At 40.2% G+C, this 16,272-nt stretch overlaps 2 protein-coding genes across 3 annotated transcripts in view; both read left to right on the top strand.

Annotated features, from left to right (window-relative positions):
- aldh1a3 (aldehyde dehydrogenase 1 family, member A3) overlaps positions 1-13,719 on the top strand; it is a 35,710-nt gene extending 21,991 nt beyond the window's left edge. For both annotated transcript variants that reach the window (XM_067451857.1, XM_067451849.1), the window contains 6 exons: positions 1,095-1,197; positions 5,998-6,182; positions 6,264-6,428; positions 10,029-10,186; positions 10,765-10,839; positions 12,663-13,719. In XM_067451857.1, coding sequence (XP_067307958.1) covers positions 1,095-1,197; positions 5,998-6,182; positions 6,264-6,428; positions 10,029-10,186; positions 10,765-10,839; positions 12,663-12,738 — 762 coding nt within the window. In that variant the 3' untranslated portion in view covers positions 12,739-13,719. The remainder of the gene's footprint in view (positions 1-1,094; positions 1,198-5,997; positions 6,183-6,263; positions 6,429-10,028; positions 10,187-10,764; positions 10,840-12,662) is intronic.
- Positions 13,720-14,939: 1,220 nt separating this feature from the next.
- The window catches only part of lrrk1 (leucine-rich repeat kinase 1), a 156,323-nt gene continuing 154,990 nt past the window's right edge, over positions 14,940-16,272 (top strand). Inside the window, exon 1 of the mRNA XM_067444785.1 lies at positions 14,940-15,124. The gene's annotated coding sequence lies outside the window, so the exon portion shown is untranslated. The remainder of the gene's footprint in view (positions 15,125-16,272) is intronic.

Below are 16,272 nucleotides of genomic sequence, written 5' to 3'. Positions count from 1 at the left end.
ACCGTTTATCCCGCCCCTCGGATTGAGCTGTCAATGGTGAGTTTCCAGACCAAACATCTTGATGTGGGTCTGGCTTGTCAGGCTATCAAATTCTTTCACAAAATTGCGAATTCCTTAAGAGGCACAATAGAACAAGAAAAATAATTAGGTGACTGTTAACATGCATTAAGAGTATAAAGCTATAAAATTAATTTGGACAGCATTATTTGATGAGAAATGTTCCTTTATATAATATAAATAAAAGATTTGTATTTTATTTATTACCAAAATATATTTTAAATGAATGTGGTAAACAGTGTAGCTGGCAAATATGTTTATCAAATAAGCTTCACATGAGAAAACTAATTTTTGGGTAAAGTCAAACTATTTTTAATAATAGGTTCTGGATAATGTAAATATATTTAAATTGAAAATGGACAACAAGTTTGAGAAAATATATATACATACATATATAAAAATATAAATCGTAACACTTTACAATGTCTCATTTGTTAACATTAGTTGATGTATAAACCAGCATGAACTAACAATGAGCAACACATTAAATTTTTTATTAACCTTTGTTATGTTAGTAAATGTCAACAGATGCAACTTTTGATTTTAAAAACTTCTTAAGAAATGTTGAGATTAACATAAAGATTATAAATGCTTTATGTATAAAGTAATGTTAAGAAATGGAACCATATTTTAGTGTTATCCGAATCTTAATGAAACTTTTAATTTTGAAATGCATTCAAAATTATATATGAAAATGTTTGTTTTCTGTACGAGTAACTTAAAGGGCAGAGAAGACTGAGAAAAACAGTTAAGTTGAAATCATTTTTTTCACTTATGGAAAATTATGTCACCTCGTATACTAATAAACCATTTTGTTGAAATATCAGTTCTTTCGGAAGAGGTCTGAATCTTAGTGCAATGAACTTTAGTATTTCAAATGGCTGCGCTGTTTTGGTAGTTTCCCTTTATTAGCTACATGACAAACCAGATGATATTCATAAGTTACATACAACTAAACCAGCTCATGGAAGCATCATTAGCCACCGCCTGCTGCACTTCCCGCTCTCGTTATTGTCATGTGCTGTCTTTGTGTTCAGGTGGGCCAGCTGATCAAAGCGGCGGCGGCCAAGAGCAACCTGAAAAGAGTGACTCTGGAGCTGGGGGGAAAAAACCCCTGCATTGTGTTTGCTGACTCAGACCGTGAGTGATGTGGTTTGCCAGATTTCACTGCTGAAACGATAATGATGGCACTGGGAAGGCTGGGAAAAACAGGGAATGGGAATGATGTGTGCAGTGCTTTCCTAAATGAAGACGTACATGTCTTCATTTAAAAGAGGGGAAAGTATTTAGACACTTAAAGCTACACTGTGTAACTTTATTTTTAGCTAAAAACACTGAGCTCTTTCAAAAATATATGAGCTCATTAATGTATATTTACTTCTTTCAAGTAATAAAGTATTCTCGTAAGTTTATAATATGCCATTGAAAATACATACGGGTGAGGAGTTTGAATGCCGGTCGCCATGTTGCCCCTCCATCATGAAAGTACATTAGCCAAAGAGGGACATACCCATAAATTCAAGCTTCGCCTTTCGCGTTTTAACACTCGATGGCACGGTGTTGAATGTGAAGAGAGGGATTGCCATATTAATCTTGGACTAAATCGGCCACCGTAGGAGTTAAAACGAAATCAGAATTGAGGGGAACAGAAACTATTATTCACTGGATGGTCATATACCTTTACACCACTAGATGGGGGAAAATATCACACAGTGTAGCTTTAAGGGACACTTAAAAATGTCTGAATGTTTTTGCATTACTGTCACGTTACAGACAAAGGAAATGGTGCGAGGACTCATGTGCAGGAAAAAGATGATTTATTTACAAAAACAAAACATAAACTCAAAACAAAACCCACGGGGGGGAAAAACACATAATAGAATAATAACATATAAACTTAAACAAACCAACAGAATCACGGGGAGGACGGAGGACGGAAGACGCAGACATTACACAAGGATCCAACACAGACTGACAAACACAAGGAGATTATAAAGGGAACAAACAAGGCAGATAATGAGGGAGAACAGGTGGGGCAAATTAACCAATAATCAGATAACAAGGGGGAGGGAACTGACAGGGACACGAGCACATGCTCAACATAACAAAACCCACAAGTGCACACACGACAGGACAGGCATGTGACATTACCCCCTCCTTAAGGAGCGGCTACCAGACGCTCCACTAGGGACGGGAGGGACAGACCAGGGGGGCACGGGAGGGACAGACCAGGGGGGCACGGGAGGGACAGACCAGGGGGGCACGGGAGGGACAGACCAGGGGGGCACGGGAGGGACAGACCAGGGGGGCACGGGAGGGACAGACCAGGGGGGCACGGGAGGGACAGACAAAGAAGGTACAGACAAGGGAGGGGTAAACAAGGGAGGAACGAGGAAAACAAAAAGTTCAGGAGGCCATGGTGGCACACAAAGTTCGAATGACCAGGGCAGCCCGCCGAAGTCGGGAGGCCCACCGAGTTCAGGTGGCCGGGGCGGCCCGCAGAGTTCAGGCGGCCAGGGCGGCATGGGTAGAGCAGGGCGCCAGGGAGGCGCGGTGAGAGCAGGACTCCTGGGTGGTGCGGTCAGTGCAGGGAGCGCCAGGGAGGCGCGGTGAGAGCAGGACGCCTCAGCGGCGCACGGAGAGCAGGACGCCTCAGCGGCGCACGGAGAGCAGGACGCCTCAGCGGCGCACGGAGAGCAGGACGCCTCAGCGGCGCACGGAGAGCAGGACGCCTCAGCGGCGCACGGAGAGCAGGACGCCTCAGCGGCGCACGGAGAGCAGGACGCCTCAGCGGCGCACGGAGAGCAGGACGCCTCAGCGGCGCACGGAGAGCAGGACGCCTCAGCGGCGCACGGAGAGCAGGACGCCTCAGCGGCGCACGGAGAGCAGGACGCCTCAGCGGCGCACGGAGAGCAGGACGCCTCAGCGGCGCACGGAGAGCAGGACGCCTCAGCGGCGCACGGAGAGCAGGACGCCTCAGCGGCGCACGGAGAGCAGGACGCCTCAGCGGCGCACGGAGAGCAGGACGCCTCAGCGGCGCACGGAGAGCAGGACGCCTCAGCGGCGCACGGAGAGCAGGACGCCTCAGCGGCGCACGGAGAGCAGGACGCCTCAGCGGCGCACGGAGAGCAGGACGCCTCAGCGGCGCACGGAGAGCAGGACGCCTCAGCGGCGCACGGAGAGCAGGACGCCTCAGCGGCGCACGGAGAGCAGGACGCCTCAGCGGCGCACGGAGAGCAGGACGCCTCAGCGGCGCACGGAGAGCAGGACGCCTCAGCGGCGCAGGCAGGGCGTTTGGGAAACTTCTCCAGTCCAGCAGTATCCACCAGCACTGGGACCACCGGAATACGATCTGCTGGCATTGGGACCACCGGAACATGATCTGCCGGAACTGGGACCACCGGAACACGATCCACCAGCACAGGGACCACCGGAACACGATCCACCGGCACAGGGACCACCGGAACACGATCCGCCGGAACTGGGACCACCGGAACTGCCTCCGGGGCTTCGGATAAAGCCCTGTGCTCCTTCCACGCATGCAGGACTGCCACCACAAAGCATCCCATCACAGCCCTCCAGGCCGTTTCCGGACTCGGGACCACCGGAACGGAGTCCACCGGCACAGGGACCACCGGAACACGATCCACCGGCACAGGGACCACCGGAACACGATCCACCGGCACAGGGACCACCGGAACTGGGACCACCGGAACACGATCCACCGGAACTGGGACCACCGGAGTTGTGGATGACACCCTGTGCTTCTCCCAAGCATGCAGGACTGCCACCACAAAGCCTCCCATAACAGCCCTCCAGGCCATGTCTGGACTCGGGATTCCCGGACTCGGGACCCCCGGGACTGGCACCGAGGGAGAACTTCTCTGCTGAGTCCTCATTGTATGGTTGGATCCTTCTGTCACGTTACAGACAAAGGAAATGGTGCGAGGACTCATGTGCAGGAAAAAGATGATTTATTTACAAAAACAAAACATAAACTCAAAACAAAACCCACGGGGGGGAAAAACACATAATAGAATAATAACATATAAACTTAAACAAACCAACAGAATCACGGGGAGGACGGAGGACGGAAGACGCAGACATTACACAAGGATCCAACACAGACTGACAAACACAAGGAGATTATAAAGGGAACAAACAAGGCAGATAATGAGGGAGAACAGGTGGGGCAAATTAACCAATAATCAGATAACAAGGGGGAGGGAACTGACAGGGACACGAGCACATGCTCAACATAACAAAACCCACAAGTGCACACACGACAGGACAGGCATGTGACAATTACAAAACAAAAACCAACTACATTTATTTTAAAGGAAAATCGCACACTTTTCAAACAAACTGCAAGTATTATGTGTTTGTGGAACATGTTAAATGTGCTAACTACACTGAATCTTTATACATCCATTAAAATCACCAAAACACCAGTTGATTAAAAGACATTGAGCAAAAATGATGAAGAAAAGTGATGTTAGTAAAGCTTGTGCAAGCGTATTTTGACATATCTAATGCAATGTCATTCATATTTTTTTATGCTAGTAGTTTTTACTGGAACAGTTCATTGAAATGATACGATTTTATAAGAAAAATATCCATATTTAAAAGTTTATAAAGTAAAATATCTAGCTTCCGCCAGACCACTTTTATTCAGCATACGATGAAGGGTGTAACGCCTCTTGCAGTTCAGACCACTTACGTACTTCTCGTAAGTTGAATATGGAAGACAGTCTGGCGAAAGCTAGATATTTTACTTTATAAACTTTTAAATATGGATATTTTTCTTACACATTCATAAAGGCCTTTATTAACCCCATCTTTCCCCCCACCCCCCAATCAATTTTGGGCTGCCATTATAAAGCTTTGGACATTTTTTTATATAACTCCGATTGTATTTGTCTAAAAGAAGATTATCGTATACAACTATGGTTTGATGGTGAGAAATCATGGGCTAATTTTCATTTTTGGGTGAACTAACCCCTTTAAGTTGATGTTTAAATGCTTAGGTTTTTGATCAAAACCCAAAATAGGGTCAAAACATATCATGCAATGCAATACAGTGATGATTTAGAAATGAATGTTCCTCAAAAGCTTGATGGATAATATTTGATATGCATATTTTAGCATGATTTTTCAACAAAAAAAAAAATGATGCATGGATAATCCAGTAAACCTGCTTCTGTCCAGTAAGTGTTCATCTTGAAAAATGACAACATAATTGACAATATATGACAATATATATAGTTAAAAAAACTATATAAAAGTTATTCTTACTTGTATTTTATAAAATAATTAGAAGGTCGACATTGTTACAGTTATGCTAAAAGTCTTTTTACTTGCTAAAAAAGGGTGAACTATCAATCAGAATACAGAAGGCATGTGTTAGATTATGTACCGCTGTTTTTTTCCAGGAAAGTTTTGATCATGTTGATGATTTAGACGCCTTACGGATCAAATATGATAGATTTATGGGGTTAAGTTGCCAACTACATATTGGGCCAATGTACAGTATGATTCAAATTCATTGAAGTGCATTTGATTGTGGTACGGTTATATTTCTGATGGGCTTTTTTGGCTGGAGTTTATTCAGCACCAGCTATTTTGCAATACTGCAGACCACCCGTGCAGCTGTGAACTCTTCGCTGCTCTATTATTATGTATGTTCACATCTGCACACAAACCCAGATTTATGCCAATGCACAGCTCATTAAACTCCAGAAAGAGTGCAATGATATAATGCATTATGTTATCAAGTTCATAAATGAATCAAAGCATGAGCGCTGGCACGGGTATGAAACTGTTATGTAATGCACTGCAGATTTGCGGAAAGAAACAAAGCATAAGGGCATGGGAAAATAACACTGGGAAAGGTTAAATTATAAAGTACGCACTGATGAGTGTGTGTGTGTGTGTGTACAGTGCAGTTGGCGGTGGAGGAGACGCAGAAGGGCGCGTTCTTCAACCAGGGCCAGGCGTGCACGGCTGCGTCACGCGTGTACGTGGAAGAGCAGGTTTATGATGAGTTTGTGCGTCTCAGTGTGGAAAGAGCCAAGAATATAGTCATCGGAGATCCTATGGAACCGCAAACCTCGCACGGGCCGCAGGTGATCACTCAGTTAACTCCTTAACTTGAAGGTTTTTCTTCTTGTATGCAGGCTCTGTATGTATTTCTGCTCTTCTGTCAGATTGACCAGCATCAGTTTGATAAAATCCTGGCGCTGGTGGACAGTGGGAAGAGGGACGGGGCGAAGCTGGAGTGCGGCGGCTGCGCAGTGGAAGACAGGGGTCTGTTCATCCATCCAACCATCTTCTCTGATATCAAAGACCACATGCGTATCGCCAAAGAAGAGGTATGCATCGATGCTCCTGTGATTGCTCGCAGCTTGCATGTAAAGGACCTGGAATTTCATGACCAACTAAATATTAATTTTGAACTAAGGGCCCAGTTCAAACAGATTAATCTAGATTAGAATTATGTTTTGCTATCCAGGATCAGGTAATCTAGTTTACTTTTGTGCCAGTTTTTTAAAGCAAAATAGGATTGGATCACGCTGCTCTAGATACTGACTTTTATTTACTTTTATTTACAAATCTGGATTACCAGTGCTCCAAATTGGGTTACATTTCACGTAGGCTGCGACATGTAACGGGCGACAGGTAGAAGAGTCGATGTGGGTTCACTTTAAGTGTTTTATTTAAAGGGAAATAAAACGGCAAACAAACATTTCCTTCCAATTTTGTTGTTTTTATTTTAACGATCAGACACCTACAGAGACACTAAAAGGACATGGTGATGGGGAAAAGTTTTGCACTCCTGAAAGAAACTTTGTGTTAAAGAGGTGATGAATTGAGAAATCAACTTTCCCTTGAGCTTTTGATATATACAAGTTAATAGTAATATAAGAATATCCTGTAAGTTTCAGAGCTGAAAACTTCCTTGTTAGTCAAAGAAAAGCTTTTATAGCACCAGGATCAGAAAACGATCCTCTGCTTCATCCTTACGCCATCACGCGATGAAACACCGCCTATACAGCACGTCTAATCCAGTAGCCCCGCCCACCAACTCATGGAGCTGTTCGGATCACTAGCAAGCAGCAATAACAATTTGGAAGAAGATAGCAAGATATTTTGGAAGAACACAGTCGCTGCATAAGCTTCATTTGGATCATAATATTAGGAATGTGTGATACTTCATTTATTTTTAATGAAGTTCCAGCTCACGTGGGGAAGACTGTATACACGTGTTCGCTTCATTTCATTGCGGAATCATTTGTAAACAAGTCTCAAGTGCTGGATTTGCAGACACAATGTTGTGCCTTCTATATTGGATCCGACAGGACAAGCTTATGTGAGTAAAATGTCTTTTTTATGTAGTTATAGTAGTCCGGGGGCTGTGTTTTCCAGATGGGCGACTAAAACATATACGCCTGTTGGCAGAAATTCTTTCTTGACCTGGTTGCGCATGTGTGTGTGTGTTTGTGTGCGCTCGCGCGCGTGTGTGTGTGTGTGTGTGTGTGTGTGTGTGTGTGTGTGTGTGTGTGTGTGTGTGTGTGTGTTCGCGCTTATATTGACCGATCATGCGGGCCATGTAATACAGAAATAATATTCCAATCAATCACGGGTGGATGAGAAATAAATCATTGTGTTTGCTTGATAAAGACGTTTACGAGTCCTGTGATCAAAAGAATCTTTGCAGTTGCTGCTTTCAAAACAATCCCTCCCTCATGAGAACTGATAGGGGTATAGATATGACAACAGAGCTGAAAAATATGCAATTAAATATGCAAATCTTATCCAATCCTAGCCGTGGGCGTTCACTTCTAAGTCTCCAGTGCTGCACGCCCATCAAAACCCAGTGTTCAGAAGACAGCCTCAAAACCACTGTAGAAAATAGCCTATTACTTATTAGTTATGATGTTTTTGAATGTACAAACCACACGAACGTCATTAGTTGACCTCAGACAACAGTATCATTTTTTTTTAAACCCAGTTCATGACACCTTTAATTCACAAAGAACTCAAGGGTTCAAGGGTCATTTTTATTAACTAACTATTAACTACAAATTTGTCTCAATAACCTCCTAATTACTACTTATTAATAGTTAGTATGGTAGTTTAGTTTATGTATTGGGCAGGATTAAAGCATGTAGAATATGGTCAATCAGAATAAGGCATTAATATGTGCTTTATAAGTACTAATAAACAGCCAATATCCTAGTAATATGCATGCTAAAAAGCAACTAGTTAATAGCAGGAATTGGACCACAAACTAATACGCATATTTTCCTCCCATCACCATGTCCCTCTTGGGTTTCTGTATAACCCCTCCCCCTCCACCCCCACCCCCATGTGACCTATAACAAAAACAAACCAATTCAATAAGGGACGCCGTTGTTAAAAGCTACTTTCGACTGGTTCATCTCTGATGACTGTAAAAATGCTGTATAAAAAACAATTAAAAAACAAATATTGTTTGATTTGGACATCTATTTGCAGGATTATTGTATTGTGCCAAAAGCTTGTTTTTTACTTTACTGTACTGACAGTCTAGTAGCCTAATGTCTACTTCTAATTTATTACTTTAATAGGTAAACTAATTAAGAGTAAAATAAAAAATATTAATGTGTCTATGTATTACATGTTACAAATATTGTAATTTGACCTTTTAACAAGTTGGTCCTGAAATCAACCCTTCTGCTGGGAAGTTTTGAACAACACAATCTGACTTTTTGATCCAGATCAAAACAAAGATTGGATTTTGTGACATAATCTGATATTAGAATCCTTTTTTACCACATTTTGAACAACCCATGCTCAAGATTTGATCCAATCCGATCACCCGGAGAATTTGTGTCCTGTAGTGCCACCTGCTGGATGATTGTGGCATTATAGACCTGTGATCTGTGTCTGTCCTCAGATGGCCGGATGAATTTATCAAATCAAATACATGCAGTGTACATATTAAAAAGAAAGAAAGATGAATTTCAAAGTGAAATATGTTTGTATTTATATATAGTCAGGATAAACAAGTTAAAAGAGGAGGAATCAGTTGCGGGAATAATAGTGATTTATTGAATATCAAAAACACACAAACTTAGGAACACATGGAGGAATAGTGAGGCCACAGGAAGGAACAGGAACAGGAAGGCATCTCGGAATGTAGAGTGCCAATGGAGGGAGAAAGACCTGGCAGAAGGAGCTGGACTCTTAGGGCAAGAGGGTAGGGAAGATCCAAACGGGAGCAGGAAGGATGCAACAGGCCGAATGGGTCCGGCAGCCAAAGCAGGCAGGGGAGCAAAAGAATAGAGGAAGTGGAATAACTCAACAAACCAGACGGGAGTGCAAAAACAAGGCTAAAAAATAAAATAAAGAAATAACCAAATCTCAAAAACTTCAGATAAATGGCAGGAAGACAAGACTTCAAGGTAAGCTTAAGAATACAGAGATTCAATCTGGCATATAATAGACAACAAGAGGGGATTATAAAGGTGACAACAAACTAAAACAGGTGCGAGCCATAGGGATATAACAAGGTAACAAGAGGGGCGGAGTAACAATTGACAATAGAGCACATGGTATGACAGCACAAACACCAGGGGTCAGCCATGTGTTCCAGACAAACAAAGGACTGAACAAAGCCTGAGCTGATCAGAACGGCACGCTGAATAAAAAATAAAAAGTATTAATAACAGTATCATAAAAGTGTCGTAGATAAAAAGTCTTATGATAATCCTTTATGATGCTTGAAAGACATCGTCACTATAAACTTTTGTTGAATGGGAAAAGAACACCTTTAGTTTTTAAAGCATACGTGTTTGGAATGACATAAGAGTGAGTAAATAATGGTAAATAGTAAATAATAATAACTATTATTAGTAGCATGTACTATTCCTTTGAGGACCTGTAGATAACATGGCCATTAGTGTTAAACTGATGTGTGTATTGTGCAGATTTTCGGGCCGGTTCAGTGCATCATGAAGTTTAAGACGCAGGAGGAGGTGATCGACAGGGCCAACAGCTCACAGTACGGCCTGACGGCAGCCGTGTTCACGAGTAACATCGATCGCGCCTTGAGTGTGTCTGCAGCCCTGGAAGCTGGAACCGTCTGGTAGGAGAGACACTTAACTCTTGCAGTTCATTTGCAAGCTTAAACTTACTAAAGCAAATTCACTAACTTTACTTTATAATAACAAATACAAAAGTAAATACAAAATCTAGCAGTGGAACAAAATGTTTTTTAGTGGCTGATAGCGATATCTAGAGAACAGAATAGCTGATATATATATATATATAAAACAATCAAATCATTTATTTGATTCCCAAGTATCGGGTTCCCACATTCAGGTGACCAGATTGATCCATTTTAAAAAATAACCTCCTTGGTTGCAGAGGATAGCTCCTTCAATCTGGCCATTTTCACTAAAACCCATAAATACCTGAGTGTGAGGTTGGTCTGACCACTTCACCAAAAAAATCTGTATGTTTGAATAAAGTGCGAATAAGCCAATTATCCTACACTGTAAATCATTATTTTAAAAATAAGTTATTAGTTAAGTTACTTTTTTTAAGTTAAACTGACAATATTTTTACAGTGTATGTTGGACATCCCTACTGTATATACAAAAATGACATGAGCAGAAATTTTCCTTGTGAGGTTCAAAGGTCTTGTTTCTTTCTGTTCTCCAGGGTGAACTGCTACAACGCGTTACATGCTCAAGCTCCTTTCGGAGGCTACAAGATGTCAGGAAACGGCCGAGAGCTGTGAGTGCTCATACTTCAAGTATTCTTCTATTTGTGTTTACCTTGTTTAATAACTGTCCAATAATATGAACATACATTTTTATTATTATTAGTTTTTTCTCCCTAATCTCTACTTGTTATTTAATGTTTTTAGATTTTTTTCATGACCATTTTCCACCCTCTTAGAGCCCTATCATATACCTGGCGCAATGCAATACAAGGTGCGACGGAAGTGTTTTTTGCTAATTTCAGCCTGACGCAGTTATCATTTTTACATCCTGTTTCAGCCATGGGCATGAGGCAACTGAAAACGACTGCACCATTGACAAATAAAAACCTGGATTAAAACGCAGGGTTTTTTTGTGTTATTTAAAGGGCACGATAGAAATAAGCGTCCATAGGCAGGGGCACAACAAGCATTTACTCTGCTTATTACACTCACAGAGATGCGCAGCAGCACATAAACATTTTTTAAATATAAAAAGTTAAAGGATTCCTCTCTGAATGAACCATTCAGTCTTTCCGCTTACAAATTCCACCACGTAAATAGGGAATCCACCATTGTGCAAGTGCAACTGGCTTTTAAAGGGAATGGGAGATGAGACTCTGGTTGGTTAATTGGATGTTACGCCCCAAACACACACCCACAATTTATTAAGAGAATAGGCACAATCCTTTTGGACAATCCTTTTGTGTGAGAGGGTTTTTCAGGCTTTTTTATGATTTACTACTTATTTTTCTGTCTCTATGATGCATGTTTGTTTTAAGTGTGTTGATTTATGTATTTATATTGTTATTGCTGTTTTTCCCTGTAAAGTGACCTTGGGTGTTTTGAAAGGCGCTGTTAAATAAAATGCATTATTATTATTATTATTATTTTGGACTATGCGCCTGGCGCACCAACCGTTTTTTCTGGCGTTAAACTATAGCAAAAGTGAATTTGGACGCCCTAAGTGCACCTGTGCCATGTACTTCAGACCATGTGCTCAGATCGTTAAAACAGGGCCCTTAATCTCAAATCCTAGAATTAAACAAGCTGTTTTACCTGCTCTACCTTTAAAGGGATAGTTCACCCAAAAATGACAATTTTATGAACACAAATGATGGTTTTTAACTCCAACCGTTGCTGTGTGCCAGTCATATAATCATGTGAATGAATAACATTCTATGAGAGCAAAAAAAAAAACATGCTGAGACAACCTACACAAAGGCTGCATTCACCATGAGAATGGTGGCTCATGATGACACATTGATATCTTAAAGACACAAAACAATCAGTTTGTGTGAGAAATCGAGCCGTATTTATATATATAAAAAAATCCTCAAATACAACGCTATATCCAACAGTCTGGAAAGCGCTTCACTTCCACGCCATATCAAGAGTGTGGAGATTGACCTTACCGGAAGTGAAGTGCATTAGCCTGGAATAGGTTGGATATAGCGTTGAGGTAAAAAAATGATATAAATACGGCTTGATTTCTCACACAAACTGATCGTTTTGTGTCTTTAAGATATCAATGTGCAGGATGTCTTAGCATGTTTTTTTTTTTTTTTGCTCTCATAGAACGTTACCCATTCACATGATTATATGACTGGCACACAGCAACGGTTGGAGTTAAAAATCTTAATTTGTGTTCTACTGAAGAAACAAACACTCCTATATATTGGATGCACTGGGGTTCAGCAGATAAACATCACATTTTCATTTTTGGGTGAACTATCCCTTTAAGACTCCAGTAAACTCTTTCTTTGCACATGCAAAGATGCCTCATGATATGAGCCTTTTCAAGTTGTCTGTCGATTTGGATTATGCATGTACTTTTCCTTCAAATGTGTGTGTGCAGGGGTGAGTATGCACTGGCCGAGTACACCGAGGTCAAAGCCATCACTATTAGACTCAGCGAGCAGCTCAAACTGTGATCTGAGGCTCCACCATCTATCTGTTCATAACAGCATCTGTCAGTCTACGGATGAAGAAACTCTGGCTTTAACCATTGCTCTCATTTCAGCTCTTTTTCTATTCTGTTTATGTGATGTAGATGTGCTGTACAGATTTAAAAGAAAGTTTCTGTTTTTGTTTATTTTTTTATTTAATTTGGATGTTTTAAAATCAAGCGAAGTCATCCATCGTCTCTCAATATTTACAAATATAAGAAATATATATCCAAGTTAAGTGCATATGTTTTATTGTAATAGATTCACATGCAAACCATTGTTGCTTGATTGCCTTGCTGAACACATACACACAGGCTTTGCTTCTTTTGATTAGGAGATTCAATTCTGCTTAACATTCAGCATATTATTGTTCTGACTGTTGACACTTGTATAAGAACTGAACAGAGCTGGACGATGACATCATTTTTGCAAAACTGCTTTACAGATGAAACGAATGAATTTAATAATTGATGATCTTTACAACGGAACTGAATCAACAGTAAACTGATTTCAGCTGAAAAACAGCCGAAAGCTGCTTTGAAACAATCTGTATTGTATAAAGTGCTAAATAAATACAGGTTTTCTTGACTAAACGGTCTTAAAGTCGACAAGGAGCTTTTCTTCACGATTGTTAACAAATGAAACAGCTTCTCAAACTGAAAAAAAAATGTAGGGTGATACTTGATTTTGTCCATTGATTGACATATAGATTTTTGTGGTTTGCTATTGGTTGATCTCATATGAGTGACAGGTTGCCCCGCCCTCGTGCCACTAAACACATCATCAGAAAAGAGATGTTGCTGCAAGAGAAGTTATCTTGATTAAAGGTTCTAATAATGATGTTTACATAAAAATCAATACCACAATATTTTATCAAAACTATGGCATGGCAGCTAAAAACAAAATGTTACCATATAGTCTTTTCTATGTAAAAATATATATTTTTTGATTAAAATTCCCAAATGGTCCCGCAATTTGCTTCTATAAATAATTTCTGTTATTACATTCACTTTGTGATACTGAATGCAAATTGATGATGAAATATCTGAAATATCTTTCTGCAAATGAAATATCTTTCTGCACTGTATATGGACAGTGTGCCTGCATGTGTTAATGTATAATTAGCTTTAAAGGTGATTTCATTTTGTAAATGTACATACACATCATATGACGAATGGTGAATTGATGTAACTGTTTAAACTATATTGTTTACTTTGACTTATTAAATAGCTATTGATTAAAAAAAAAGAATCTGAATCAATAAATAAAAAGTCATATGTAGTAATGATTTATTGTAATTTTGATCTGCTGTAGTGTTCGAAATATACTCACAGAAAGTACTTGCATGGAATTTTTTAAAGAGCTATCCAGATACCATATTTGGTTTGTTTAGTGGCACAAACATTTAAGGGTAACTCAATCTCTTCCTATGTAAAGGGATGACATTTGCAACTTGTGGATTTGCATACAGTTTTTATAAGATCTGGTTGAGATATGTGGCTCAACCTTGTTTGACCCTCCAGTGTCCTTTACAATTATTTAAAGACCTGGAATGTGTACTGTTATTATGACAATCAATGTATAGCCTAATGATTGCTGTTGATTCTGTAACCGGTTAAATCTGTCTCAGAGACACTACCTGTCAGGTAATATAGCCTATCTATATAGTATTCCAAAAATAAAATCTGTATTTGAATACATGTAGATTTACATAAAACCTCAAATAAAACCAATACAATTCTGCATACGGAAAAAGAAGACAAAATGGTAAAACATTTCAAAATAGTTATTCGATATATGCTATGTTTGATTAGCCTAGAAATCTAGACGCACCCTAGCGGCAGCAAATCTAATCTGCCCCCCAAACATCTTGATGTGGGTCTGGCTTGTCAGGCTTAATGTTTGATAGCTACTTCTTAAAAAGTCCTCAGTGAAACATGGTGGAAAGTGAATGAAATATGAGCCATGTTTCGCCAATAATCACGTAAAGGTTTCTGTGGAAAAACAAGGAAAATAGTTTAAACATGTGACATGTTTAATGTCTTGTTGGAAATGTAAAAATGCAGATAGTTTTTTATTTTTTTTTATGTTTACTATACAGAAATATAATTGGCTCAAACAATAGAACTCTATGGAAAGTCCCCAGCAGGTTTGTTTGTGTGTGTGTGTGTGTGTGTGTGTGTGTGTGTGCGCGCGCGCGTAATGAGCAGCGGACTCGCTCTCTCAACTCCTCAGGAAAGATTGTCCCTCAGATCAGGAAGTAGAAATCTGGTTTGATCGGTGAACGTCCACGAAAACTGATCCAAACCGAAAGCATCTGAGGAGCCGTATTCCGCGGTTTTACGGGATATGTCACGCATTCAAGAGTTTGGTAAGTACACTAAACTATCGTATAATGTTGACTACACACATGTATTCCTCTTCTACACTGGTCGCGACACAACACAGTCTAGTTTGGTTTGGTTTGGTTTGGAAGGCTTGCAATAATAATCCATGCGTCGTGCGCGTGCAGTTACAGATTTAGCGCGCCGCGGAGCGTTTGCTGTACAGGTGAGGTTGTTGTGCTGTACGTTAGTATGTGGGATATAAATGTAAGCTGTAACATTCATTCAACAAACTGGGGAGTTCGGAGCAAGTTAGGCTATAAGCAGATCTGTGGTTTGACGTGTGTTTGTTTGCTTATAATAGCGAGTTGTCTGGTTAGTTTCAAAACGTGTTAAATGTAATGCATTTCATGAATCGTTTGATTGTTTTAATGTTTAAAGTGGGGTAAAAACACTATTTTCATTGCACTGAGACAATATTTTTGTGATACGTACTGTTGTGGGCCACGTACATTCAATTGTCAAGTCACAATACAGATTGTTTAAAGCAACTTTACAAGTGAAAACAGGAAAATAAAGATGCAAACACTGCATTGCAAAAAAAAAAAAAAAATAGTGTCATTGTTCAGCCAAAGTCAGTTCAGTTTTGATTCAGTTCAGTTGATCATAAATAATTAAATTAGTTCATTTCATCTGTAAATCAGTTCTGCAGGAAAAACAATGATGTCATCGTCCCGCACAGTTCTCATGCAACAGTGTCAGATCAATAATATTTTTAAGTATGAAGGCTAAATGTGTTTTCCTGACTACTAACAATGGAAATATTTAATACATTATGTAGCTTAAATATTTTTGTAATCGAGTCTTGAACGTTTGTGTCCATACAAAATCCTACGTTTATAAATATACCTGGAAAGTAATCACTGGAGTAAGTGTGACAACTAGCCCTGGTCTACTTGGTTAAATAGAAGTTGTAAATGTTAATATTTGGGTATACACTTAGCCAATAAAGTACTGGTACCATGGATCATTGGTGATGGAACATTTGACAGTTTCATGGTACTTGGATAATGTTTACCATGGTATTTTACAGTGCTGGACATTACATTATATAGCATGGGACTCTCAAAAACATTTAATTGCAAAATGTCAAAATGTGTCTGGCCGTACCAGCATTGCAGAGGTCACTCATTAG

The sequence above is a fragment of the Pseudorasbora parva genome, chromosome 1, assembly GCF_024679245.1.
Source record: "Pseudorasbora parva isolate DD20220531a chromosome 1, ASM2467924v1, whole genome shotgun sequence".
NCBI classification, from domain to species: domain Eukaryota; kingdom Metazoa; phylum Chordata; class Actinopteri; order Cypriniformes; family Gobionidae; genus Pseudorasbora; species Pseudorasbora parva.
The sequence above is the reverse complement of the archived record's forward strand: the minus strand, read 5'-3'. Positions and strand labels throughout refer to the sequence as shown.